Raw genomic sequence first — 26,357 nt, forward strand, 5'->3', positions numbered from 1 at the left:
CTTAGGGAAGACTTGTTGGAGGGAGGTAATGGCCCCTAAAATTCTTTACATTTCCAGGAAATGTGAAAGTTGTGTGCACTCAACTCAGGGCTATTATTTTCTGCTTATTCAGAAAACAAGTCTGCCTCATATCAATCAGAAAGACTAAAATTAACCACTTGGGAAATAGCAGACATTGGTGAGGATGTGGAGAAAGGGGAACCCTCTTACACTGCTGGTGGGAATGCAAGCTGGAATGTAATCCACTCTGGAAAACAGTATGGAGCTAACTCAAAAAACTAAAAATAGAGCTACCCTATGGCCCAGCAATTGCACTACTGGGTATTTACTCCAAAGATACAAATGTAGTGATCCAAAAGGGCACCCCAGTATTCATAGCAGCAATGTCCACAACTATGGAAAGAACCCAGATGTCCATCGATAGATGAATGGTTAAGAAGATAGGGAATATATATATATATATATATATATATATATATATATACACACACATACACACACACACACGCACACACACACACACACATATATATATGTATATATATATACGCACAATGGAATACTACCCAGCCATCAAAAAAATGAGATCTTGCTATTTGCAATAATGTGGATGGAACTAGAGGGTATTAAGCTAAGTGGAGTAAGTCAATCAGAGAAAGACAATTATCATATAATTTTACTCATATGTGGAATTTAAGAAGCAAAACAGAGGATCATAGAGGAAGAGAGGAAAAAATAAAACAAGACGAAATCAGAGAGGGAGACAAACCATGAGAGACCATTAATCACAGGAAATAAACTGAGGGTTGCCGGAGGGAAGAGGGGCGATGGAGTAACTGGGTGATAGACATTAAGGATGGCACATGATGTAATGAGCCCTGGGTGTTATATAAGATTGAAGAATCACAGACCTGTGCCTCTGAAACCAATAATACATTATATGTTATTAATTGAATTTAAATAAAATAAAGTTTCACTGAAAAAAAAGAAAAAAAGTCTGGATATTTAGGATTTTATCTCTGAAACTGTGAGCAGCCCAAAGCATGATCCCAAAGAAGGTAAAACAATATTATTTGGCCATAATAAGTTTGCAGAATTAAGAGCAGGTGAGAAAACCTCTTAGATCATCTTTTCTGGGAAGCAGGCTCTGAGACTGAGATTTGCGTGCAGGTGGCTCACCAGAAGTTGCTCTCGGGATTAGCCCCTGTGAAGGAGAGATGGTGGCGGGACCAGACAGGAGGGCTTCAGCCTATCCTTTCGGGAACTTGAGCTGGGGTAGGTCTCAGGAATCATCTCAAAGAGAAAAGACAAGGGGCCAGGCTTTTGTATTCTTCACTGACCAGTCTTGGTTGCAGGTTACCTTGGAAGAAGGGGCTCCCTAAAGACAATTAGTAGGGTACACGTGTCACGCAGGTATAAAGCAACCACTATCAGAAGAGAGAACCAATACTGTGTTCATAAGGACAAAGAGTGATCCTATCAATATCCAGGAAGAAGAAAAAGTAGGTGTTTGCAAGCACGATATGGGAACTGGCCAGTGGCCAGGGCAGCTGTGGTGTGCGTGAGGGTCTGCAGTGGTGGACCATGGCTCAAGATCTGGCTCAGCTACTTCGTGGACACGAGACCACTTCCCCTCCCAGGGCCTCAACTTCCTCATTTGCAACATGTGATGGTAGAACAAAAATAGCCCTGAGGTCCTTCCATCTCTATACCAATAATTCTATATTATAATCAGCATCGTTAGCAAGAAAACATGATTACAAAATGGATGATTTGGTCATTACCTTGCTTTCTGCTGGTAAGATAAACCTTATGGCCATGCTTTCTCAGCAGTGTTCATTTTCCTACTAACGTCCTAGTTAAAAATGCTCAAGATTTCCCTTGAATTATTGGGGGTTTTATTTCTTGTTCTTTTAACATTTTACATTTCTACTCTATTTCTCAATTTCTTGAGGCTGGCATCTCGTCTCTTTTTTTTTTTAAGATTTTATTTATTTATTCGATAGAGAGAGATCACAAGTAGACGGAGAGGCAGGCAGAGAGAGAGAGAGAGAGATGGGAGCAGGCTCCCTGCCGAGCAGAGAGCCCGACACAGGACTTGATCCCAGGACCCTGAGATCATGACCTGAGCCGAAGGCAGTGGCTTAATCCACTGAGCCACCCAGGCGCCCATTGTCCACTCTACGGTTCCCAGTGGAGTGTTCCTTACTTGCTAGATACATCAGTTGTGTTTCATTCAGTACAGACGAATTCTGGCTAACATAAAGGGGGAAAGGGAGTTAATTAAAAGAATATGAGGTTCACAGAATCAATGGACAAAGGGGCAAAAGGCAGGAACCAGGAGCATTGGAGGACTAAGGATCAGAAATCAGTGGTAAAGAAACTATATCCTGTCTAAAATAGCCCAACCATAATCCCATCATGGGAGCAAATGAGCCCCAAGCCTTCAGGTGGTGGTTGTATCACTTGCTTCAGGTTCAAAATTGGGAGATGAGAACTTTTAATTGTCTGAGCTTAGGACTCACACCTGCCCTCTGTGCACTTCTATGCATTTCTTTGCAGGAAATCTCTCTATAGGGACTTTGCCTCCCATAGGCTTGGGTGAACCCAGGGAATTCTCCCATCAACCCAGCGATTATGACATCATTCTCCAAAGGGAAAGTCTGAATTTGCCTGAAGTAAACAAATGCTTTGCCTTAACATAGGTGCATAAGCAAGACTGTTCTAAATGGTCTACACTAGTTGGGATTCCACCTCTACTTCTGATATTTGCATGATATCTAGACCTTCCACTTTCAGTTGAGTTTGAATCTAGTTTAAATTGGAAAATCTTAACTTGAAAGACAATGTTCTCCACAGTTGGGCACCAGCCTACAGCATTCCAAACTTACTTTCCCTTACTTCATGAATATTACATTCCAGACAAATAGAACACTTTGGTGAATACATCTGCATAGCTTCATTCTCATTTCACTGCAATGTGTCTTGTCCAGAACAAGTGCTTTCGTCCTTAGTGTCCACCGACAATACCCCCCACCAGGAATCTATTCTTTTTGCAATCTACCATAACAGTTTATCTGCATCTCTTATTGGTCTTTATAATTTGCTACATAGAATTAAAGTTACTCATATGTAGGTGCTATCTCCACTTCAGTTTATGCTATAAAGTTCTTAAATATAGGAACTCTTTTTTAACATTCATATTACAAAATACATCTTATACAGAACAGTACATAACAGGACACATAATGGAAAAGTACATAAAGTTCTGTGATGAAATGTAAGGATGAATATAGGAACTTTTTTCATTTTCTTTTTATAACATTTTTATTGTGATTACATACATATATGTTTGTCTTACACATATAAGTGTGTATATACACACACACACACACACACACACACATATATATATATTCAAAAAAGTGCATAAAACATCTAGGTTGTATATTTTTTTATTTTATTTTGGTTTTTTTTTTTACAGTGTTCCAAGATTGTTTATGCAACACACCCACCACCAGGTTCACCCAATCCCCAACCCTCCCTCCCTCCAAAACCCTCAGTTTGTTTCTCAGAGTCCACAGTCTCTCATGGTTTGTCTCCCCCTCCCATTTCCCCCAACTCACTTCTCCTCTCCAACTCCCAATGTCCTCTGTGCTATTAAGAATATATTATTAAGATATAATATTAATATATTATTAAGAATATTCACTTACTTATGCTCCACAAGTAAGTAAAACCATATGATAATTGACTCTCTCTACTTGACTCATTTCACTCAGCATAATCTCCTCCAGTCCCATCCATATTGATTCAAAAGTTGGATATTCATCCTTTCTGATAGAGGTGTAATACTCCATTGTCTTCATTTGTCTGTTGAAAGGCATCTTGGCTCTTTCCACAGTTTGGTGACTGTGGCCATTGCTGCTATGACCATTGGGGTACAGAAGACCCTTCTTTTTACTACATCTGTATCTTTGGGGTAAATACCCAGGAGTGCAATTGCAGGGTCAGAGGGAAGCTCTATTTTTAATTTCTTAAGGCATCTCCACACTGTTTTCTAACGTGGCTGGACCAACTTGCATTCCCACCAACAGTGTAAGAGGGTTCCCCTTTCTCCACATCCTCTCCAACACACATTGTTTACTGTCTTGTTAGTTTTGGCCATTCTAACTGGTGTAAGGTAGTATCTCAATGTGGTTTTGATTTGAATTTCCCCAATGGCTAATGATGAACATTTTTTCATGTGTCTGATAGCCATTTGTATGTTTTCTCTGGAAAGTGTCTGGTCATGTCTTCTGTCCATTTTTTGACATGATTATCTGTTCTGTGTGTGTTGAGTTTGAGGAGTTCTTTATAGATCTTGGATTGTGTTTAATAATAGTTATGAAGCAAATATCAATATAGACACCATCCAAGTCAGGAATAAAGCAGAAGTATTCATTCCATAATTCTGTTTCTGTTTGTTTGTGATTTGCTTTATTTTTACCTAGCAACAGAAAAGTGGCTGAATGCATATGTGTGCCAGGACACAGGACAAAAAGTTCACATCGACATTGTTCATCATTACCCTAAATTGGAGATAAGTAAAATCAACATGAACAATTGACTGAGAGATTCCATTTTGTGTTTTTTTTTATTGGGCTGTCTATCTTTTTCCCACTGATTTGTAAGAAGTTTATACACACACAAACACATACATACACACACCCCTTATGAAGTAATCACAGGCCAACAACAGAAAAATCTCAGGTAATGAATAAGAGGTGAGGTTCTTGGACTTGGATCTGAGTAGCTGAGTGGTGGGATCCTAAAGCAATTTGTCTATAGAGGCACAGTTGCTCTCAGAAGCCCAGGTCCCTCATCCAGCTGGATGGGAACAAGTCCTAACTGCCCGCAGAAGTAATGGACTGAGGAGCTGGTGGTCCATTGACTTGATAGCTGAGTGGTTTGCTTTTCCTACAAGCCTATGCCAACAGAGGGTCCTACCATGTGCAATCCCATCTTCTTTCCTGGTTTAAGTGGGTCCCTGTTGGTCAAAAACTCCCCATTCAGCTCTGGTAATAATTTCAATGTCAGTAGCAGTACTATCATTAGCAAGAGGGTAGCATCTTTAAAAATGCTTTCCTTTCCATTATATCCTTTACCCTACAACATCCTTCAGGAAAGTGTGGCCTACTACTATCTCCATTTTGATGAGGAAGAAATTGGCTCCAAGATAAGTGCTTTCGTCTGGTCTCACAGTTAGTAGATGGAAGGGTTTTGACTAGAAGCTAAGTCTCCTCTTTTGGAAGTCTGGGCTCTCTCTACATTATCCTTTCAGAGCTTAGCTCAGGTTCCACTTCCTCCAAGGAGCTTTCCCTGCCCATAGGATTCTGTTTCATCTTTGAAGAGTTCTAATTATTATTTTCCATACTGCTCACTTGACCATGACCACAAATGCCTCAAATTGCCATCTATCTGGAAGCATGTGCCTTGTTTTATTGCATTGTTTGTAAGCTGCTTTCAAAGCAAGAATGGCATTGACTATGGCCTTGTTCCTTCACAGACCTCACAGCATGCCTTTCTTGCAGCTTGTGTTCAGTGCCCATTAAACATTGGCTGCGGCTTGCTCTCTCTGTGGACTGCAGACCCAACTCCCACTCTCAAGGCTGAAAACAAATGTGCTCTGATCCATTCATGTTCTGTAGTGTCCAGAAAGAATTCCTGCTGACAAAGTTATTGAATACTGAGTCATTAATCTCAAAGTTGCCCTGCAGCAGTCACCATATATGCAGGAGCATTTGCTTTGTTGGAGTAGGAATTATATCTTAAAGTCTTATATTTGTTTGTATTCTGCACAACGCCTTGCCACTGCAAGGACTTATCAGGAAAGACTGTCTATAAATGATTTATACATGAAATAAGTCCTCTGTTGAAACTTACTAAAATATTATGGTACTTGCTCTTTCTCAGAGAATTGGGCAGGGAAGGCAAGACTACCGTTCAAATCTTGGATCCTCTTCTTAATAGTAGGCAGGTACGCTGACTTCTCAAAACTCTGGTTTCCTCGACTGCAAAACTGAAGCACAAAAACCTTCTTTCTGGTGAACAATGAAAGTAAAAACACAAAAATGTCTTCTGACCCATCGAGAACTTTAGACAATGTAAAGAATGAAGAAGAGTCTAATAAGACTTGGTTCTCTGTGAGTTGAAACAAGTTATACTGTGGGAATCTGGACTGTCACCTATAAAATGAGAGGGTTGGTCGAGATTATTTTTAAAGGCTCTTTGAGGGCTAGAGTTATGACTCTGTAATGTTAGCTTCAATTGTCAAAGACTCCTAATATTTTCATTGTCCTTTCCCCATACATAAAGCTAAACAAATCATCTACAAATCATCTAATGCACAAAGGGAACCTCGTATTTAGAATAATTCAATCATGAATCCTTTTTTCAAAGGGGTAATCCATCCCCATATAAATAATTGTCCTGATTGATGTGTTTTCACTCTCTTTTGGCCATTTCAGGAAGGAAGTCTTCCTGTGCCTTTACTCTCCTGAGCCATGAGCCTCATTCGCTACCTCCCATTCCTCAGACCATCCCCTCAGGGAGAGGGTGGGTGCTGTTAATAACCAAATGGGCATTTCGTCTCATTCTGACAGATTTCCCATGTGGAAGTGAAAAGCTCCCCACAGGAATGTAGATTCTGAAGATTAATGTCTTGCTGGCGACGAGCCGTCTCCTTCTGAGTAGTTTCTGTACATGAATACTCATGTAATGTCAGCTTGAAATGTGTCTGGTGTAGAACTGGGAGCTTGGAAGAAAGGAAGTTAAGCAATGGCTCGAAATAAAAACTTGGACTTGGATGGGGTGGAGAGAAGGAGGGAGCTCAGAAGCCAAAAGTGGAGAGCACAAGGACAAGCCAAGTGAGAACCAGCACAGGCGTCTCTGCTGTATGGAATACGCATTCGTTATGCTGGCACATTCGGATACTTGATTTTGTCATCTTCACAGTTCAACCTTGATGTTGAGGTCAAATAGATTAAGTGGTTTTCTTGAGGTCCAGTTGATAAGACGAGAACGGATTTTCATCTGGCTCTTGACAGAACGAGTACTCTCTTATACCCATTGGCAGTCAACTGTCACATTGGTTCGGGGAGTGGTGGGGTGGGAGGCTTCAACAAGAAAGGGAAATATAGAGGCATCAGGCCTTTAGTTCTCAGAACCACCACACATGTTTCTGCCGCAATGGGGTGTGGGAACACAAAGAAACACACCCAGAAATATGTGTTACTAGGTACCATAACAACTATGATACACAAACTGTACAATCTGATTTTTCATAGGGACTGAATGGTTTCGTGGTGAGGCAAGTTTTTGCTTGGGTTGTGGAGAGAGAAGGGTGAGAAGAAAAGAAAGGGGAAGAAGAGGAGTCTGGGAAAGGGGACGTAGAAAAGGAGGAACAGAAAGAAGATGAAAAGAAAGAAGTCAATTATATGGATCCAGTAGGAAAAGAAGCTGAGCTCAGACCAAAATGCCCTCCCTGCTGGGATAGCTGCTCCCAGACTTGCTTCCCAGTCTGGATACCCATGAGCTCTGTGACTTCTGTAAGTCACTGAGAAGGCTCCCATGTGAAGCAGATGCTGACTTTTAGTGATAGTTCTTCTGTGTGTTGCTCAGGAGGCCACCCTGCTACAGGGGGGTAGCAAGAGGTCTAGGCTGTCAAAGCCTTGGATCCAGGAGAAGTTCCTGGTCTCACTGGGTGGCAGTGTCCATGTGTCAGAGGAAAATTCTCCTATAGGTCAGCTTCTGTTCCAAAAACTCCCTCTTCGCTCCTCTCCACAAGCTCCATGATCCACTGTCCTCAGACAAAGGCTGCCCTGTGCCTAATGAGCCTGATAATCTCAAAACAAATTTGATTTCTGAACTCCCTGATCCAGGCCACCGAGGAGGTTTTTGCACTTAAAATATAAATTCTTGTTTTGTTGATTTTGAGCTTGATGTCATGAAATATGTAGTGACTTAGACTAACTGTGGCTATAAATACCATCAAGCCATTGATATGTGGGGAGTAGAATTAATCCCCACCACTCCACCCCCCCACCCTTGCCCCCCACACACACACACACATTCACAGATACCATCCAGTACACAAAACCAGATCCGAAGGTGGACTTGGGTGTCCATCATTGTGCTGTTCCTATTCAGGAAGTAAATTTCTACAGTCTTTTTTATTCTTAAAGCATCTAATTACAGAACATTGCAATGCAAGAAGGATCCAGAGGTGAACTGAATTATTGAAAAAACAGAAGCCAAGAGGGCACAGAAAGCTATTATGTGTACTCATAATAGATTCACCAAACTTAAGGGTGCTGAGAAATGCAAGCATTTAATTCAGAAGGCAAATCTCCTCTTTCATAGCCCATGGGGGAAAAAAAATGCTTTTTCCTCCAAACCTTCCACAAGTTTTGGTAATTATGTTAGACAAAGGCCAAAAGCAGGGAACAAAGTGCAAGCTCTCTAAAGAAAGATATGTTGTTGATTTGGGTTAAAGTTTAAACAATTTATCTACTGAAACTGTTGCATACAAAGGCGGCTTATTGTTTTCTACCAAAGTTGTCCCAAAACATTAATAGAAAGAGCTGAAATATACAAAGGTGCTCAACCAACAGGTGAGGAGGAATGTGGGCTGGGGGGTTTGAAGGATTGAAGAGGCATCTGACGCTGGGAGCAGTGCCCTGTCCTTCAAGTTAAAACCTTCTAGAGTCATTATTGAAAATATTAAAACATCTTTTATCTGCATTAGAAACTTTAACTTTCAAACACATGGACCAAAGATGGAAAGCATAATGCTGTGCATCTCAACTAAGTGTTATATGATGAAGATGTGATCCTGAACACAAATTTTAATAGAGAGTGAAAATTTCTTCCAATTAAAAATAGGGAGGGGAAATTCAGTGGATTCAGTTTATGCTTTGATTTTTTTGCTTCAAGTCATATCAAGAAACTACTGCAAGAAGGTTTTTAAATATCCAATGTCATTATTCACTAAACATAAGATTATCTTCCTGAGTGAGACATTTCCAAGTGCTGCTTTCGTGATTTCTCCAAGTAGCAGACATAACCACACCTCAGAAGTCGTGATGGCATTGAGGTCTGGGGGAAGGTTTATTCCTCCATCACCTGCCTACTTCCTACTCATACTCACCGACTGGGGATTAAGTTTGTTGAGTACTTTCCAGAGAGCATTTTTCACTTCTTTGTTCCTAAGGCTGTAGATCAAGGGGTTCAGCATGGGGATCACCACCGAGTAAAATACAGAAGCAATTTTGTCAGTGTCCATGGACTGGCTGGAGCTGGGCTGTAGGTACATGAAGATGATAGTTCCATAGAAGATGGTTACAGCAGTGAGGTGGGAGGCACAGGTGGAGAAGGCTTTCTTCCGTCCTTCAGCAGAACGCATCCTTTGAATGGCAATGTAGATGAAGAGATAAGAGATGAGGATGACCAGGAGGGTGAAAAAGACATTGAAGCCCACCACACAGAAGACAGCCAAGTTGCTGATGCGTGTGTTGGAACACGAGAGAGCCAAGAGTGGAGGAATGTCGCAGAAAAAATGATTAATCTTGTGAGAAGCACAGAACGAGAGTCTAAAGGTGTTTGCTGTGTGAATGGAAGCATTGAGGAAGCCACAGATATAGGAGCCCGCAGTCAGGAGGGCACACACACCTGCTGTCATGGTGGTGGCGTAATGAAGAGGCCGGCATACGGCTGCATGGCGGTCATAGGCCATGCAGGCCAGGAGGTAACACTCGACAGTGGCAAAACCCACAAAGAAGAAGAACTGGGCAGCACAGCCATTGTAGGAGATGACTTTGTTCCCTGACTGCAGGGCAGTCACTGTTTTAGGGGCTACAGCTGATGAGTAACCCAGGTCTACAAAGGAAAGGTTACCAAGGAAGAAATACATTGGGGTGTGGAGGTGGGGGTCAGAGTGGATGATCACCATCATCCCCCCATTCCCAACCAGAGTGATGAGGTAGATGAACAAAAATACCAGGAGGAGGGGGACCTGCAGATTAGGGTCTTCTGTTAACCCCAAGAGGATGAACTCTGTAGCTTCTGTGCTATTTTCCATTGAGGTCAACTTGAATTTCATCTGGTGATTAAAGAAGAGTCAATGAAAATGACAAGAAAGTATAGGCTGGATAATGGATAATGGGATGGTATGAAAATAGTAAAGCAGTATGTGTTGACAATGTAAAAGGCACATGCAAAACCCTTCCATTATATTATAGCTTTGAACCCTATGAGATAGGTGCTGCTATACCCATTTTACAGATGAGACAGTTAAGGTTTGAGGAGCTTAATATTGACCAAAATAACCTAACCAGCAGGGGTCAAAATCAAAGGTCCTGAATCCAAAGTCCCATACATTCAGAGCTTGAATTATCCTAACTGCTTACATCAGATAAAACAAATTATGATAAGTCCAGTAACGTAGTTTTTTTTTTAAGATTTTATTTATTTATTTGAGAGAGAGACAGTGAGAGAGAACATGAGCGAGGAGAAGGTCAGAGAGAGAAGCAGACTCCCCGTGGAGCTGGGAGCCCGATGCGGGACTCGATCCTGTGACTCCGGGATCATGACCTGAGGTGAAGGCAGTCGTCCAACCAACTGAGCCACCCAGGCATCCCAGTTTTTAAGATTTTATTTATTCCATTTTTAAAAATCAAAAAGAAAGGGGCACCTGGTTGGCTCAGTCAGTTAAGCATCTACTCTTGGTTTTGGCTCAGGTCAAGATCTCAGTGTCCTGGGATTGAGCCAAGCCCTACATCTTCAAGGCTCCCCACTCAGAGAGGAGTCTGCCTCCCCTTCCCCTCTCCCTCTGCTCCTACCCCACCTCGCACACCCTCTGTCTCTCTAAAACAAACAAATAAAAATCTTTTTTAAAAAATCAAAAAGAGACAGTTCTATTTTCAACATTTTGAGGAACCTCCATGCTATTTTCCAGAGTGGTTGCACCAGCTTGCATTCCCACCAACAGTGTAGGAGGGTTCCCCTTTCTCCACATCCTCACCAGCATCTATCAAGCGGAGAAAGACAACTATCATATGATCTCCCTGATATGAGAAAGTGGTGATGCAACATGGGGGCTTAAGAGGGTAGGAGAAGAATAAATGAAACAAGATGGGATTGGGAGAGAGACAAACCATAAGTGACTCTTAATCTCACAAAACAAACTGAGGGTTGCTGGGGGGAGGGGGTTGGGAGAGGGGGGTGAGGTTATGGTCATTGGGGAGGGTATGTGCTTTGGTAAGTGCTGTGAAGTGTGTAAACCTGGCGATTCACAGACCTGTACCCCTGGGGATAAAAATATATTATATGTTTATAAAAAATAAAAAATAAAAGTTTTTTTAAAAAATCAAAAAGAGAATAGTAAGAAGTAAAAAATAAAAATCCCTCATTTCTCATCTCCTTATTCCACTCCCAAGAATATCACCGCCAAAGAGATTTCCTAACATTTTCCATGCATGTATAACTAAATGGTACTAATCACAGAAATCACAACACTGGCTCACTCTATGCCAGGCTTTACTCACAGTGAACTCATTTAATTCTTCAGGTTTGATCCTATAATTTTCCTCACTTTACACAATGAGAAACTGCATAATGATAACACCCTACTCCCTCAATTCTGGTTTTTCACCTTTATAAACAGTGCTCCAAGATAGAGCATTTTTCTCTCTTAGATTATTTCCAGTTGGCAGTATATTTTATGCTTGCTCTCCCTTTTTCTGGCTACTGTCTGCTCTTAATATCTAGTAGCTTTTAGATGGGACTGGAGAGCTCTACAGTAATAGTAGTAACTATTGTCCAAAGTCACATAACTAATAAGTGTTGGAAGCGAAATGAAAATTTGGGTCTGCCTGATGTTAAGTCCAGAGGTGTTAATCACAACCTTTAATGTCTTTCTGATTTTATTCTTCAAAAGCAATTCAGTTGATATTTACATATTTATGTGGAGATATGGATGTCCTCACTTGCTGTCAGAAATCACAAATTTTTATTATCAACTCAGGAAACAACAGATGTTAGTGAGGATGCGGAAAAAGGGGAGCCCTCTTACAGTATTGGTGGGAATGCAAGTTGGTGCAGCTTCTCTGGAAAACAGGAGGGAGGTTCCTCAGAAAGTTAAAAACAGAACTACCCTATGACTCAGCAATTGTACTACTAGGTGTTTATCCAAAGGATATAAAAATAGTGATTTGAAGGGGCACACACACCCCAAAGCTTATAGCAGCAATGTCCATAATAGCCAAACTATGGAAAGAGCCCAGATGTCCATGGACAGAAATATGGATAAAGAAGATGTGGTCTATATATGCAATGGAATATTACTCAGCTGTCAAAAAAGGATGAACTCTTGCCCCAGGCAATAACATGGATGGAACTAGAGGGTATTATGCTAAGCAAAAGAAGTTAGTCAGAGAAAGACAAATGCCATGTGATTGCACTCACATGGAATTTAAGAAACAAAAACAGAGGAACATAGGGGAAGGGAAGGAAAAATAAAATAAGATAAAAACAGAGAGGGAGGCAAACTATTAGAGGCTTTTGACTCTAGGAACAAACTGAGGGTTGCTGGAGGGGAGGCAGGTGGGGGATGGGCTAAATTGGGCGGTGGGCACTAAGGAGGGGACTTGCGATAAGCACTGCGTGCTGTATGTACGTGATGAATCAATAGATTCTACTCCTGAAACTAATACTACACTATATGTTAACTAAATTGAATTTAGATAAATAAAAAAAAAGAAATCTTTGTGACTGAAGCTGGCTACTATTAAGTCCTCTCTTCCTGTTCTCTCAAAGCTCGAGAGTCTGGCTTGCTTATCACACAATTAGCTGGGCAACCACCCAGTTCCATGACTTGCTCAAAGCCTCTCGGGACCTTTGTCTTCACGGGCTCTGGCCCACCCAGTCTACTGTGGCCCCTTGGCACACAGAGATAAATACTTGATGAATGGGACAGAACATCAACAGCAAAGTATTTCAACATTTTTCATGCTACCTAACTCCACAACAAATTGCTTATTGTTCTCTCGTCTATCTGGACCCATGTTTCCTGCCAAAATATTAGCTTAGGCTTGTGGTATGAAAAATATTCAGAAACAACAGTGCAAATGGAGCCCGCAGACCTGGAGAAGGGCTGGTGTCCGCGTTCGAATGCACTGTCTCTCTCGCTGTTTTTTATTTTCCCTCAGCCTGAGGCCATTATGCTCTTTTCCTGTTCCTGGAAATAGAGCAGAGGAAGGGCTCAGACAAGGGAGACAGAGAAAGTGCAGAGGAAGGAGAAGAAGGGAGAAACAGGGATGAGAAGGGGGAAATGTCTCAACTGTGCTTGACCTTGGCTTACTTAGAAAGCAGCTGCAGTCATCAGTGGGGGGGGGGGGGTATAGTTAATACACCAGTTTTAGGTGTACACCATAGTAATTCAACAATTCTGTACAATATCCTATGCTCACCACGAGGAGCCTTTCTTACAGCATCAAACAAGGAGACCGCCAAGCCTGCCCTGCTGGGCGAGGGTTTCATGCACTAGTGCTGTGCTGGTGTCACAAGAACGGGCTCAGCCAGCCAGTGAAACCCTACTAGACACAAACCAGCATCCCTCTTCCACTCCTCACTTTCCAGTGTTTCCCCTTTACAAACAACGTTCCATTGAATACCCCTGCACAGGACTCCTCCTTCCTTTGCTTTTCCTCAGGATAAATCTTTTTTTTTTTTTTTAATTTTATTTATTTATTTGAAAGACGGAGATCACAAGTAGGCAGAGAGGCAGGCAGAGAGAGAGAGAGAGGGAAGCAGGCTTCCTGCGGAGCAGGGAGCCCGATGCGGGGCTCGATCCCAGGACCCAGAGATCATGACCCGAGCCAAAGGCAGCAGCCCAAACCACTGAGCCACCCAGGCGCCCCCCTCAGGATAAATCTTATAATTGTATCTTTTTCAGCCTCTTTTGCTTGTTGATAGATTCCCATCCTATAATGTACCAGCTAACTTTTCAAACTGGTGCTCTTTCCATTACATTGATCCAGTTCTTTGATTTTTTTTTCCTCTTGACTTTTGTCATGTGCTTGTTCCATGTAATTTTGCAGTTACAGTATCCTGTCATCTGTGTTAGGCGATTTCGTGATCTTATGTATTAAAACCTGAGGTATGTGATGTCCCCTTGATCACATAATTACTTAATTGCAGTATTTATGCAATGCCCCAGAGCAGGATTTCTCAACCTGGGCACTATTGACCTTATGGACTGAACAGTTCTTTAGCTGCTGGTAGGAGGAGGTTGCGGGGGGAGCAGTATCTCTGACCTCTGCCCACTGGTTGTGACAACCAACAATGTCTCCAAACACTCCCAACTGTCTCGAATGTTACCTGGGGGTGGGGGGGAGGAGCAATAATGTCCTCACTTGAGAACCACTCTTCTAGAATTCATAAACTCTATTGATCAGTTCTACATTTAACCACAATTCCATCAGTCACATATACTATACATCTTACAGTGCACGTACACACACACACACACACACATAAATGCCTGTATCTATGTATAAATATATACACTAAGAAACTAAGACTTGGGGAGATCAAGTGGCTAGTTCAAGGTATGGAGCACCAGCTAAATGTTGCTGATCTTTGGTGGGGGGAGACCAGGAAGGGACAACCACTTATTAAGCACTGGGATCCTCTGACTAACAAGAAGGTCACCCTCATATCTCATAAACTGACCTCTTCCCCAACCCAAGAGAGGATAAACAACCTGAGAAAAGTCCAAGAATGAAAGGCAGCTGAAGCATGGATCCTGAATTCTATTCCAAAACACCTTCTCAAAAACGTTTGCTTGATCAATTTCCTTGGGTAGAACTGACCCTTCAATTATATTCAATTAAGCTAGAGTTGTCACACACTCCCTCTACTGAGCTGTCCTGGATGGCCAACTTCCTATGTTAGCAATTAATATTCGAGGCATTTTCTATGTTCTCAAGACGGACAACCCTTTCCATTATGCATCACAGTCACTGTGGATGAATGTGTCTGGATCAGAGCAGCAAAGAGAAATCTGAAGGTTTCTTTTGCCCAATGCCATCGCTGCAGGGTTTCAAGGCCTGAATCCAAACCCCGTGGTGTTCCTGCCACGGTATTTCTTTTTCTCAAGTCCTGAAAAGGTCTAAAGTAGATATCAGAAGGAGCCTTGAAAGAATAATGACATTTTTAAATATTTGAAGATACTATGGGATAGACTGCTTTATTTAAGAAATAAGAAAATGTGTTGAAAACTGAAAAACATTAAGACTTAAGGAATTTCAGAAGCTTAAATCACCAAGATAGAGAGTCTGGAAATAAAAGTTTCATCACAGTTGTTTCTAGAGGGGTTTGAAGACCTACCCCTGACCATGACATCCCATTTGGGAAGTTCCAAAGAAGGTTCTCAATGGAAAGGGACTGGACTGGATTTCATGAAGAAAGAGAAAAGGTCTGTTCCCATTTTGTACATCAGTGTACAAACGTGTACATTATTTGGTGTACATTATTCACTGTCTAGACTGGTGCCAGGCACATGGTACACTCATATATTTGTTGAATGAATGAATGGACTAGAAGCTCAACAATTGAGTTGGAATAATAGTTTTAGGGGCACCTGGTGGGTCAGTCACTTAGCCTTCGGCTAAGTTCATGATCCCAGGGTCCTAGGATTCAAGTACCACATCAGGCTCCCTGCTCGGCCATTCCTGCTCAGCGGGAAGCCTGCTTATCCCTCTCCCACTCTCCCTGCTTGTATTGTCTCTCTCACTGTCTCCCTCTCTGTCAAACAAATAAATAAATTTTAAAAAAAGAAAAGAATAATGGTTTTATTGTTTTACTGTCTTGGCAACCGTAGGCAAGTCATGTTCCCTCTATCAATGAAGGATTCAGTAAGATCAAATATGGAAAAATCCAGTCACTCTGTGGTCCATGGTGGTTCCTCAACACAAACCAATTAATTCTTTTTTTGTTAAACTGTTGGTCAGTCATACAAACATGGCTTCTGGGTTTTATTAACACCAATTGGTATCCGTATTCTATCTGGCAATGACTAAGTCAGTTCCTGTTTAAGACAAGGTGAGCCAAAATTACCTATGGGAGGCTCACTCGGCTCCATTTTTTATAAGCTGTGGCAGAGGAGGATAAGAAAATAGAATTGAGTCATTTTTTTATACCTACTTCTGAGCCCTTTTCTCCTAAACAAACCCATTATTTTCACTCCCAGTGTGAAGAATGCTGCTTTAGAAAAGGTCAGGGAAAACATACCTGGTTCCTGGGGAATTACGAGATCTCACTTCAGAACTAACTGCCTGCAAGTACCAGACTTTTTGAATCTGAAATGGAAAAGCAGAGCTGTTTCGTCTCTGAGAACCTCAGATTTCAAATAGTAAAAGATTTCCTCAGGCTACATGGTAAAAGTGTAAAGGCAGTTGGGCTGGTTTTAGTTTCTTTCAGAGCCCAAGTGAGTCATCCCAAACTGGGAGGGGGCGGGGGCCAAGCAGGAGCTGGCAGCCAGGCAGATTCGGGATCCTTTGGAGGGGTGTTCCCCAAGGCTTCAGTCCCAACCCAGGGCTTAGTGTCTTGCAAACAAGCAATCAAAACACCACTTTCCTGGGGGAATGAAACATTGGCATAATATGGAAGAAGCTTCAGGTCCAGGGGGAGCCCCAGTTCTTCAAGCACAGGTGAAAACTATTGATCTCAAGTTCCACCAAAAATGTCCTCAAAGGAGCTGGAAGGTCTAACTGTCCCTGCTTCAGCCTGCAGATTTCTTGTGGGTACTGGGATTTGGCTCCATCTCTAAGACTAAATGCGGAGAACTTTTTAAATGCCAACTAGAGATGGTAAACATCAGAATCCCCGACTTTACCTAAACTCAGCTCGGATCGAAGTACGAGTTCCGAGGAGCTTTCTTTCAGGAATCCCCCCCCACAACCAATCAATTTGGTTTTCAAGAGCTTTCACATGCAGCTTGTAGGAAGTGAACGATTCTATTACAGCACCTCCTGGATTTTCAGATAATTGGTGCTTCCTATGATTCAGGCCGTTTTACATACGTATGTTTTTCACTGAAAGTTCACACACGTCTATAAGAAATGCATTTCCTTTCCAGTTTTACAGATATGAAAACTTCGGCCTGGTGTCCAGGTCTTGTTTTCCAATCATGTTTTCTAAGAAAAGGAACCTGGGCTCCTTGGAGAAATGACTGGTTTTTGAACCAGAATATAGCAGACAAACCTGGAGGGTCCTACAGTTCCAGTGAGAACATGCTGAAGTCTGTTGGACTCAGAGTCTCTGTGCTTTTACACTCTGCTGTATGGCTCCTGTGGGGGGGTCAGTATGGAAGAGCCGGCATGTTCTCAGAATCTGGGAAAAGGTCCTATTTCTCATAGCGTCTCACAAAGGCCTGTTCCAGTAAAGTTGGCTACATCTGCAAAGCTTATTTACTTTTCTTTTTTTTTCCATGAAAATACTTTCATGGAAAAATTTCCTGCTAGAACAATTAAAAAATATTTTTTATTAATAGAAAGAAATGAGAGGAAGAAAGAAAGAAAGAAAGAGAAAGAAAAAAAGAAAGAAAAAAGAAAAAAGAAAGAAAGAAAGAAAGAAAGAAAGAAAGAAAGAAAGAAAGAAAAGGGCCAAACAGGTGGCAAGTTAAGTCAAATTAGACCAAGGAGTTTTTGCACCACTCTTGGAATTGTGTAGCTCTAATCTCCTGAGCCACACATCCAACTCTGAAGACTAGATGTCCTCCTTATTATATTATTTGATCAATGCAGCAACCAAGGGGAAAATAGAGAGAGGAAGAGGAAGAGATGGAAAAGAAAGAAGAAGAGCAAGGAGGAGGAGGAGATGGAGCCCAGCAGTGGGGACAAGAGGGAGAAAGGGAGGACAAGGAGGAAGAGGGGGAGGAAGGGAAAGATGGGGAAGAGGGGGTGGAGAGAAAGGAGGACAAGGAAGAAGGGGGAGGAAGGGAAGAGCGAAGAGGAGGAGGAAGAGGAGGGAGAGGAAGACAAAAGGAAGGAGAAGAAATGGAAGAGAAGACAGAAGTGGGGAGGAGGAAAACGGAGAAAACTTCACCTCTAGGACCAGAACTAACAACTGGGGCAATCTAGCCCAAACACCTGGCTCTATAAAATAATTTAATACTCTCTTTTATCGGTGTTTAATATTTTTAAAAATTACATTGCTGAAAATGAAGACTATTAACATGGTGAAGTGGAATGGTCCTGGGTAGGGGTGATTGAGAGACCTAGAATGTGCCGCTTACCTCAGATACGTGATCTCATCAGCTTCTCACAGCACTGGACGTGCCTTCTTCATTTTTCCTCTGGAAGACCCTTGAGGTCCAGGGAATACTTCGGCTTTGACTTCTCTGGCTCCTTCAACAGTTGGTTTCCTCACAAGACTAAATAGTGACTTCACATCCAAGTAGTTATACCCTAGAGATTCAGAAAAACGAAGGGCAAGAAAGGGGCCGATTCTGAGTTGGGGGCTAGTTCAAGCCCAGACCACGGTGTCTCTCTATCCATCTTTGAGTTAATGCTGCCACCTCGCGACCGTTTCATGCCTTCTGTGTGCTGAGCCAACCCTACCGGTGCCGGATGGGAAGGAGGAGAACTGGTCTTCATTAAGTTAGAAAAAAGAAGCTACTAGTCTGGCTAAAAAGTTAATTTCATGGACACAGCATATGTCAGCACCTCTGACGAACACAGAGATCACTGGGTGCATGGTACACAAGACACTGCCGCGTGGGTTCGATTTAGCGCTCCCCACTAATGCCTGGAGCGCACATAGTCAGTTAGCCTCTCCATTCGTCGCTTTCTCATTACAGGGTTGTTGTGAGAATTAATTAAGTTAATGGATGCAAAGTACTCAGAATACTAAGCACCGTATAAATGTGTGTTATTTTGGAAACATCTAATTTTCTCCAGGAGTAAACAGACTCGCAGAGGTGAAGTGATTTGCCTAAAGCCCGAGCTGCTGATTAGCAGCATCACGTAAACCCAGGGCTCGTGTGCATCCATTGACTCCACAGACGTTCCTGAGCCCCACTCAAGTACCACCGTTTTCCGAGGATGACATTTCCCCCTCCTTTACTGAGGGCCCTCTGATATTAGGTTCTCCTTGGCCACACCTTGAATCCATCCTGTCTCCTTCTGCCTTTCTAGCTTAAAGCTTCATTCCTCTCTTTTCAGGTGGTTCCCGCCACTCACATACTGTTGATCCTGCCTCCACTTCCTTTTGTGAGATCTCACTATAGCCGTTAATGCCCATTCTCTATGCCCTCCCATACTCGCTTCTATCTTATTGGTCCACAAACATGCCCAAGTCATCCATCACTTCCCCCAGAACTCTCAAAAGGCTTTCTCCCACCCTAACATACCCAGGGCTATCCCAGGGTCTCTACCATCAAAATTAGCAAGGGTGGTCTACCTCATCTTCCATTCCGTCCTCCTCCCACTGTAGCCTCCACTAACGCACCCCTTCCACTGAAACGATATTCTTTTTTTTTTTTAAGATTTTATTTATTTACTTATTTATTTGACACACACAGAGAGAGCACAAGTAGGCAGAGAGACAGGCAGAGAGAGAGGAGGGAAGCAGGCTCCCCACCAAGCAGAGCCCGATGCAGGGCTCCATCCCAGGACCCTGAGATCATGACCTGAGCTGAAGGCAGAAGCTTAACCCACTGAGCCACCCAGGTGCCCTGAAACAATATTTTTTTTTAGATTATTTATTTATTTATTTATTTATTTATTTAACGGAGAGAGAGAGATCACAAGTAGATAGAGAGGCAGGCAGAGAGAGAGAGAGGAAGGGAAGCAGGCTCCCTGCTGAGCAGAGAGCCTGATGCGGGGCTCAATCCCAGGACCCTGGGATCATGACCTGAGCCGAAGGCAGAGGCTTTAACCCACTGACCCACCCAGGCACCCCCTGAAACAATATTCTTAAAGGTCGCTCCAGAGCCCACTTCACAGACACACATCCAGTGCAGTCATGCAGGGCCCTGTGCTAGGAAGGGTCCCATTCTTGGGGTTTGGGAAGATACAGTTCCCATCTTCAAATTACTGGTAATTTCATCTTCCGAATCTGTGCTTTATAACTAAAACCCAGTGGGACAACGGAGCGTGGATGGGAAGCTTGGAACCTCAGCTCGAGCATGGCCAGCCCCTCCCCCCACCCCCGCCCCCGCCACCCCCCCTGCTGCTTCCCACTCTCTTCAATCCACCATGTTCAAAAACCATGATGGCTCACCTGCTACCAAAAAGATAATGGACAGCCTCTGCCACCTGATATTCAAAGCAAACTAGACCCAGCCAACCTTTCCAGCTTGATTCATAACCACTGTGTATTCTACCTTTTTTCCTCACAAACCCCAAATCGGCTACCACAGCATGTGGCCCAAAGGTGATCCTCAATAGACAATTTCCTTTCTCCACCTCCCACACCAGCACATTTCCCCCTTTGCCTTACTTCGTGCTTTTCCCTCTGGTTGGGATGCTCAGTTTTATCTCTTTCACTTATAGGTTCAAATTAAAGCCATCTCCACCATGAAGTTTTTCTCTGCCATTATGGAAAATCTATGTGGCCTTCTATTTATAGCACTTACCCAAAGTGCCTTATAATATTCAGTTCTGTACATCTTCTGTCTCCTTGTGTTTCCTTACCCAGAAGTCAGACAGTCCCCAACTTATGATGGCTCAATTTATAATTTTTTTTTTTACTCTATGACAGTATGAAAGTGATACATGTTCAGTTGAAGGTGTACTTCGAATTTGAAATAATTATCTTTTCCCGGGGCCAGTGATATGCACTACAATCCTCTCTCAGGATGTGGGGCTGGGGCAGAAAGTCTCAGCTCCCAGTCAGCCCTGCCATCACAAGTGTCAACCACCAATACACGCACACAGAAGGGTTATTCTCTACCCACACAACCATCCCGTCTTCCACTCTCAGTATAGAATTGAACATATTACACCAGACTGGCAACACTTATTATAAGGTAGGCTTTGTGTAAGATAATTTTGCTCCACTTGGGGCTAAAGTCAGTGTCTGAGCACAGGTAAGGGAGGCTAGGTGAAGCGGTGATCTTTGGTAGGTTAGCTGTCTTTCATACATTTACTATATTTTCAACTTAAGCTGGGTTTATCCAGACATAATCCTACTGTAAGTCAAGGAAGTTTTCTGCTTTCACTTCTCCCATCCCACGTCTCTGTGTCTTTCACAACCTTTTCGTTAGAGAAGAAATTATCCTGTGTGGACAAGTTCATATTAGGACTGAATGTGCGACCAACATTTTCTAGACTGTAAGCTCCCTGAGAAGAGAGAGTCTGTCTTACGCTTCTTAGGCTACCTTCTGGAACCTAGAATAGTGCCTGTAGACAGTGTGAGCCTACTGAATTATGTAAATCCCACTGGATTCTCTGTTTAGTAAGTTGGATAAGAGATCTAGACACAGAAATGTCACTTGAGGAGTTCACTTATGAAAAATGTATTTGTCCTTAACTCACCAAACATGGTAGTTTTTTAAAAGGACTGTGTGATTCTCATTAGGAATAAAAATAGAAAGGGGCGGGGCACCTAGGTGGCTCAGTGGATTAAAGCCTCTGCTTTAGGCTCCTGTCATGATGCCGGGGTCCTGGGATTGAGCCCCGCCTAGGGCTCTCTGCTCCGCAAGGAGCCTGCTTCCTCCTCTCTCTGCCTGCCTCTCTCTGCCTACTTGTGATCTTTGTCTGCAAAATAAATAAATAAAATCTTAAAAAAAAAAATAGAAAGGGGCACCTGGCGGCTCAGTAGGTAAAGAATGAGACTCTTGATCTCAGGGTCACAAGTTCAAGCCCCACGTTAGGCATGGACCCTACTTTAAAAGGGGGGGAAGGATAAAAATGGAAAATTATCTCTTTGTAAGTTTGTAAACCTTGAAGGCTTTCTTGTTAGTGAAAAAAAAAAAAGTTTAAATCGGTGTCGTGAAATATATTTCCCATCTTTGAAAAGGAAACCAACCTCCAGTCTCTGTATCACAATGCATTTACATATCTAAGCACATAGAAGATGGACTGTCTTCATTCCTAAGGATAATGCTCTCATCTGGGCTCTTGCCTCCACCTCATCTGTCTCCTTCAGAACCTGATTTAATCAAATTTTCATCCTAAGTCTTCACAACCATCATAATCTTCACCTTAAGCTCCAGCTTCCCCATGGCCACAATCCTCATCCTCTCAGCCCACAAACATCCAGAAAACACTTCTCCACTCTGGTTACCCTCACAGCTTCTTCTCTAACGCGACTTTCCTTTCCATAAAACATCTCAAAAGAGATGTTCATGTTCACGGAATGATTGAACAAATGGTCAAAACCCAAGCGATGCCACAGGAGGTAACAGAATGAGTGAGCAGCAGAGCTGGATGGAAACCCACACCCGAAGGCAAGACCCACATCCCAAGGTCATCCTCAGCGAACCATGACTTCTTGTGTTAACTCAAAGAAAACGGGATTACCACACAACAAGCAGAAATCATTATATCCTGTATGTACGTTGGTCGAGACCACAGAGGCCAACAGGAATATCATTTCAAAGATTGGTCACCAAGATGCAGCCAAGATCACTCTTTGGCAAACAACCTCTCAGGGTGCTCATGGGGAAAAGGGAGCAGTTCTTTTGGAGAAGAATGAATTTTCATCCCTCAGAGCAGAAAGTGAGAAAATAAGACGGGAACTGCATCTGTTAAAGGAATAAGTAGTGGATGAAGCAATGAAAATCTGAACAGATTTGCATGCAACCTAAAAAGAAGCAGAGTGAAAAAATTGTGTTCATTGAGTGAACGGAAGCTTCTGGAAGTGAACACAGAAATGGTGGCATTTCACGCTAGGCAAGATCCTGCCCTTATCGAGACAGACCTGTGATCACCGGCCTCAAAACCACGTTCTAGTCACAGAAGCTTGATAGTATTAAATATTTAGCAGGTCTGTATTCACCTGCCTGTGGGTGGCTCTGGGATTTTATCACCTGTGGATAGAATAAAGTGTCTCTTAAAAAAAAAAAAAAAAAAAAGAACAAAATTTGCCCATTGGTGAGTTTAGGATTAGTTAACAGAGTGACACCACCTATCTGGTCATCAGAAAGCATGTAGAATTGTATCTTTGCCACTGTGTTCTTCGAAGTCATGTTTTGGGCTGAGTTATGTCCCCACAAAATTCCTGTGTTAAAGTCGTAATCCCCAATGTGTCCATGTTTGGAGAAGGTGTCTTTAAAGAGGTCACTAAGGTTAAATGAAGTCAGAGGGTGGAGAGCTGAGCCAATAACATTGGTGTCCTTACAAGAAGTGGAAGGGATACTAGGGAAGCACAAAGCAAAAAGGCCATGTGAGGACACAGCGAGAAAGTGTCCTTGGGAGAAACCAAACCTACTAACCCCTTGATCTTGGGCTTTCCACATCCAGAACTGTGAGAAAACACATTTCTATTGTTTAAGCCACCTCGTCTGGTGTTTTGTCACGGTAGCCCCAGGAGACTGATACAAGTAATGATGATAAGGATTTTCCTGGGTATTTCCCTTGAATTATGATTAAGCCACTGACAGGCGGTGAAAATCATAACACTGGTAGGTTCCCAAACTTCCTCCCCGTGGCTCTGTTTCCTTAACCCAGGTTCACTGTTTTCTGTCTGTGGCAAGTCGCTGACGGGATGGATTTCCTGCACCATGGAAATCACTCACTTGTGAGCGTTGCTTTGTCAATATGTTGCTGCAAAGGAAGATTATGGGCTCAAATTCAAGCTCTTCTAATCTCCCAGCACTTTCAATTCTATCAGCTTTCATCCTGAGCCTTAAAAAAGATTTCTAAAATCATACAGAAACAACGAAAAGCCTGCCATGGTTTCAGTCTCCATGGCAATGCCAGAGATGGAAGTGATGGTGACTTCACGTAGCTCTTGGACTCTTTTGTCGATGCCTTTTATGTATGGTTTGGGGTGGTTTACAAAGCCCCTTTTTCCACTTGGTTATCTTGGTTAATCCTCACAGCAAACCCACGTGGGAGGAATTATTCCTCACATTTAGCCTATTATGAAACAGATTTGGAGAAGATAAGTGGCTTAACCAAGGTTAACGCACATTGCTAAGTGGAAGACTCAACATTGGAACTTTGATTTGTCTGATGCCAAAGCTACTCTTCTTGATACTATAACCAAAAAGTGGCAGCAGTGGCTCACTTTCCTGCCCTGGTGCCCTCACTTGTCTCCTGAAAATATACTGCCCAGGCCATGTTTCTGAGACCAGCTTTGATGCAGAGCCTCAGCCTAAGAGCCAGTGTCCTAGGCAAAGATGAGGCACACTTTGGCCCGGTTCTAGTGTTATCACTAAAATTGAGTGATTTTGGCCTATTTGCATAATTGATCATCTTCTCCATAGGTAAATTGGAAATCATAATTCTTGCCCCCTCTCCTCAATCCTCTCTACCATTTGCTACACTAGATGAAATTCATTAAGCTTGACAGAGCTGGGAGCATTTTAAAGCTTTGTAAACAAAAGTATTGTTTTAAAGTATTATGATTATCAGTGATTGGGAAACTATCTGATGAGTATTTGCTCATATGCTGACCCCTTCGTAACTTCCCCAACAGACGCTGTGAGTCCCCTACCCCCACCCCAGCCCCCCACCCCATATCAGTTGGCACTGGCTGCTTGGTGCACACTGATGTTCTTGGAAAGGTTTCAAACACCTGTGACTTAGAGGAGGGGCTTTCTTTGGCCACAGAAACATGTCTGGCTTACAAAGTGGGGCAGGCTAGAGGATGCAGAGGTGGGGTAGTAGCCCTGGTTGACATCCCATGGGTCCTACAATAAATTCCAGAGAGCCTCAAGCATCCTGAGCTCCATCTTCTTGCACACAGCAGTAGCCTGTTCATCAGTGCACACTGACCTGGGCTGCTTCTTCTTGCTGTCTCATTTTCCCCTCTCTCCTACCTATATATCCAGAGATCCCCCACCCCACCTCAGTAGACTATTACACACAAATCCTACCCTCAGGGTCCACTTCTAGAAAACCCAAACTCAGAGACACTCCAGAATAAGTAATAGCTTCCCCTGGCAGTTTGTATAGATGAAGTGAGTGACAGACAACCCACTCCCCCCACACCCCCTGCCTTTCTCCACCTCACAGAGAGTGTGTTATATGTCACCTTTATCTTAGCCATGTTTCTTCCTTTGCTGAAAGCTCTGGAAATTTCACCTTGCCTAACTCACAAGTTCCCTTACATATCCTATCATTTTCTTCCCTCCCACTTTCCCTGCCGTTCAAATTTTTCAGATTATTTTAGGAAAATGTCTCTCCTTCTAAGCTCCCCACTTTACTTGTGAGCCTCCAATATTTCTTTGACTCATGTCTGAAAAGGCAAGAGCACTTGGAGAGGGAAAGTCATGTTTTCCAAGTGTCATTGAACATAATGAAAATCGTCACCCTCAACCTCCGAAGCACTGAAAAGTGTCCTAAGATCTCCTCTCAGAATCACTATAAATGTCTTTTTTCTCTTCCTCAAACTCTTGTAAACCCAATTTTTGTCAAGTACCAAGTTTCAAGATAAAGGTAAATCCAATTCTCTTAAAATTTTCTGAATTTTCTTTTTTTCCTTTTTTGTTTGCAAGTAAAATATCAAGATTTTTCTAAAACTCTTTTCCTGATAAATACACAGCCTTACAATAACATTAAAGCTATGGTAGTTTTCTATGGATGAGCAGTAGATAAAGCAGCATATTTAACATCATTTCCAACACATTTTTGCATAGAGAATGACAGCACCCTCTTCTCCCTCCTTCCCCTTGGAGATGCTGATACGCATTACTCAGCTTTACTAGCCACTTGGACAGGAACAAGTAGTTTGTATTTTCCATATACAGCTATCCACAGGGTGCCTCAGACTTAAAATACGAAGTGTTTCCTTGTGCTCTCATGTAAAAAGCATTGAGAAGATGCGATGCTTGTCTAGTAGTTTTGCACGGTGACATGCAATGTACATACCCTACCACTGTTGGGTTTCTTCATTCATTGATCCATTCTTTCACAAGACTCTATGTCTATAAAGGAGAGAATATGTCTAACCTGATTACACAGTTCTTTGGTCACAGTATTCCAACTCAAATCAGTTTAAGCAAAAAAGAGGACTTATTTGCTCACATAACTTCCTAGTCTGTGGCTAAGGGGTTGATATGGTAGGATTGAGTGGCTCAAGAAAAAGAAGACATGACCTTTTCCTTTTTTAAGATTTACTATTTATTTGAGAGAGAGAACAGG

At 42.5% G+C, this 26,357-nt stretch overlaps 1 protein-coding gene across 1 annotated transcript; it reads right to left on the reverse strand.

Annotated features, from left to right (window-relative positions):
• Window positions 1-9,169: 9,169 nt before the first annotated feature.
• On the reverse strand, window positions 9,170-10,120 carry OR5B21 (olfactory receptor family 5 subfamily B member 21; the record flags this gene model as incomplete). Its single annotated transcript, XM_082747815.1, has 1 exon — window positions 9,170-10,120. One exon carries the CDS (start codon window positions 10,118-10,120, stop codon window positions 9,170-9,172), a length of 951 nt encoding a protein of 316 aa, XP_082603941.1.
• Window positions 10,121-26,357: the final 16,237 nt, after the last annotated feature.

The sequence above is a fragment of the Mustela nivalis genome, assembly GCF_964662115.1.
Source record: "Mustela nivalis genome assembly, chromosome: 9".
NCBI lineage: Eukaryota > Metazoa > Chordata > Mammalia > Carnivora > Mustelidae > Mustela > Mustela nivalis.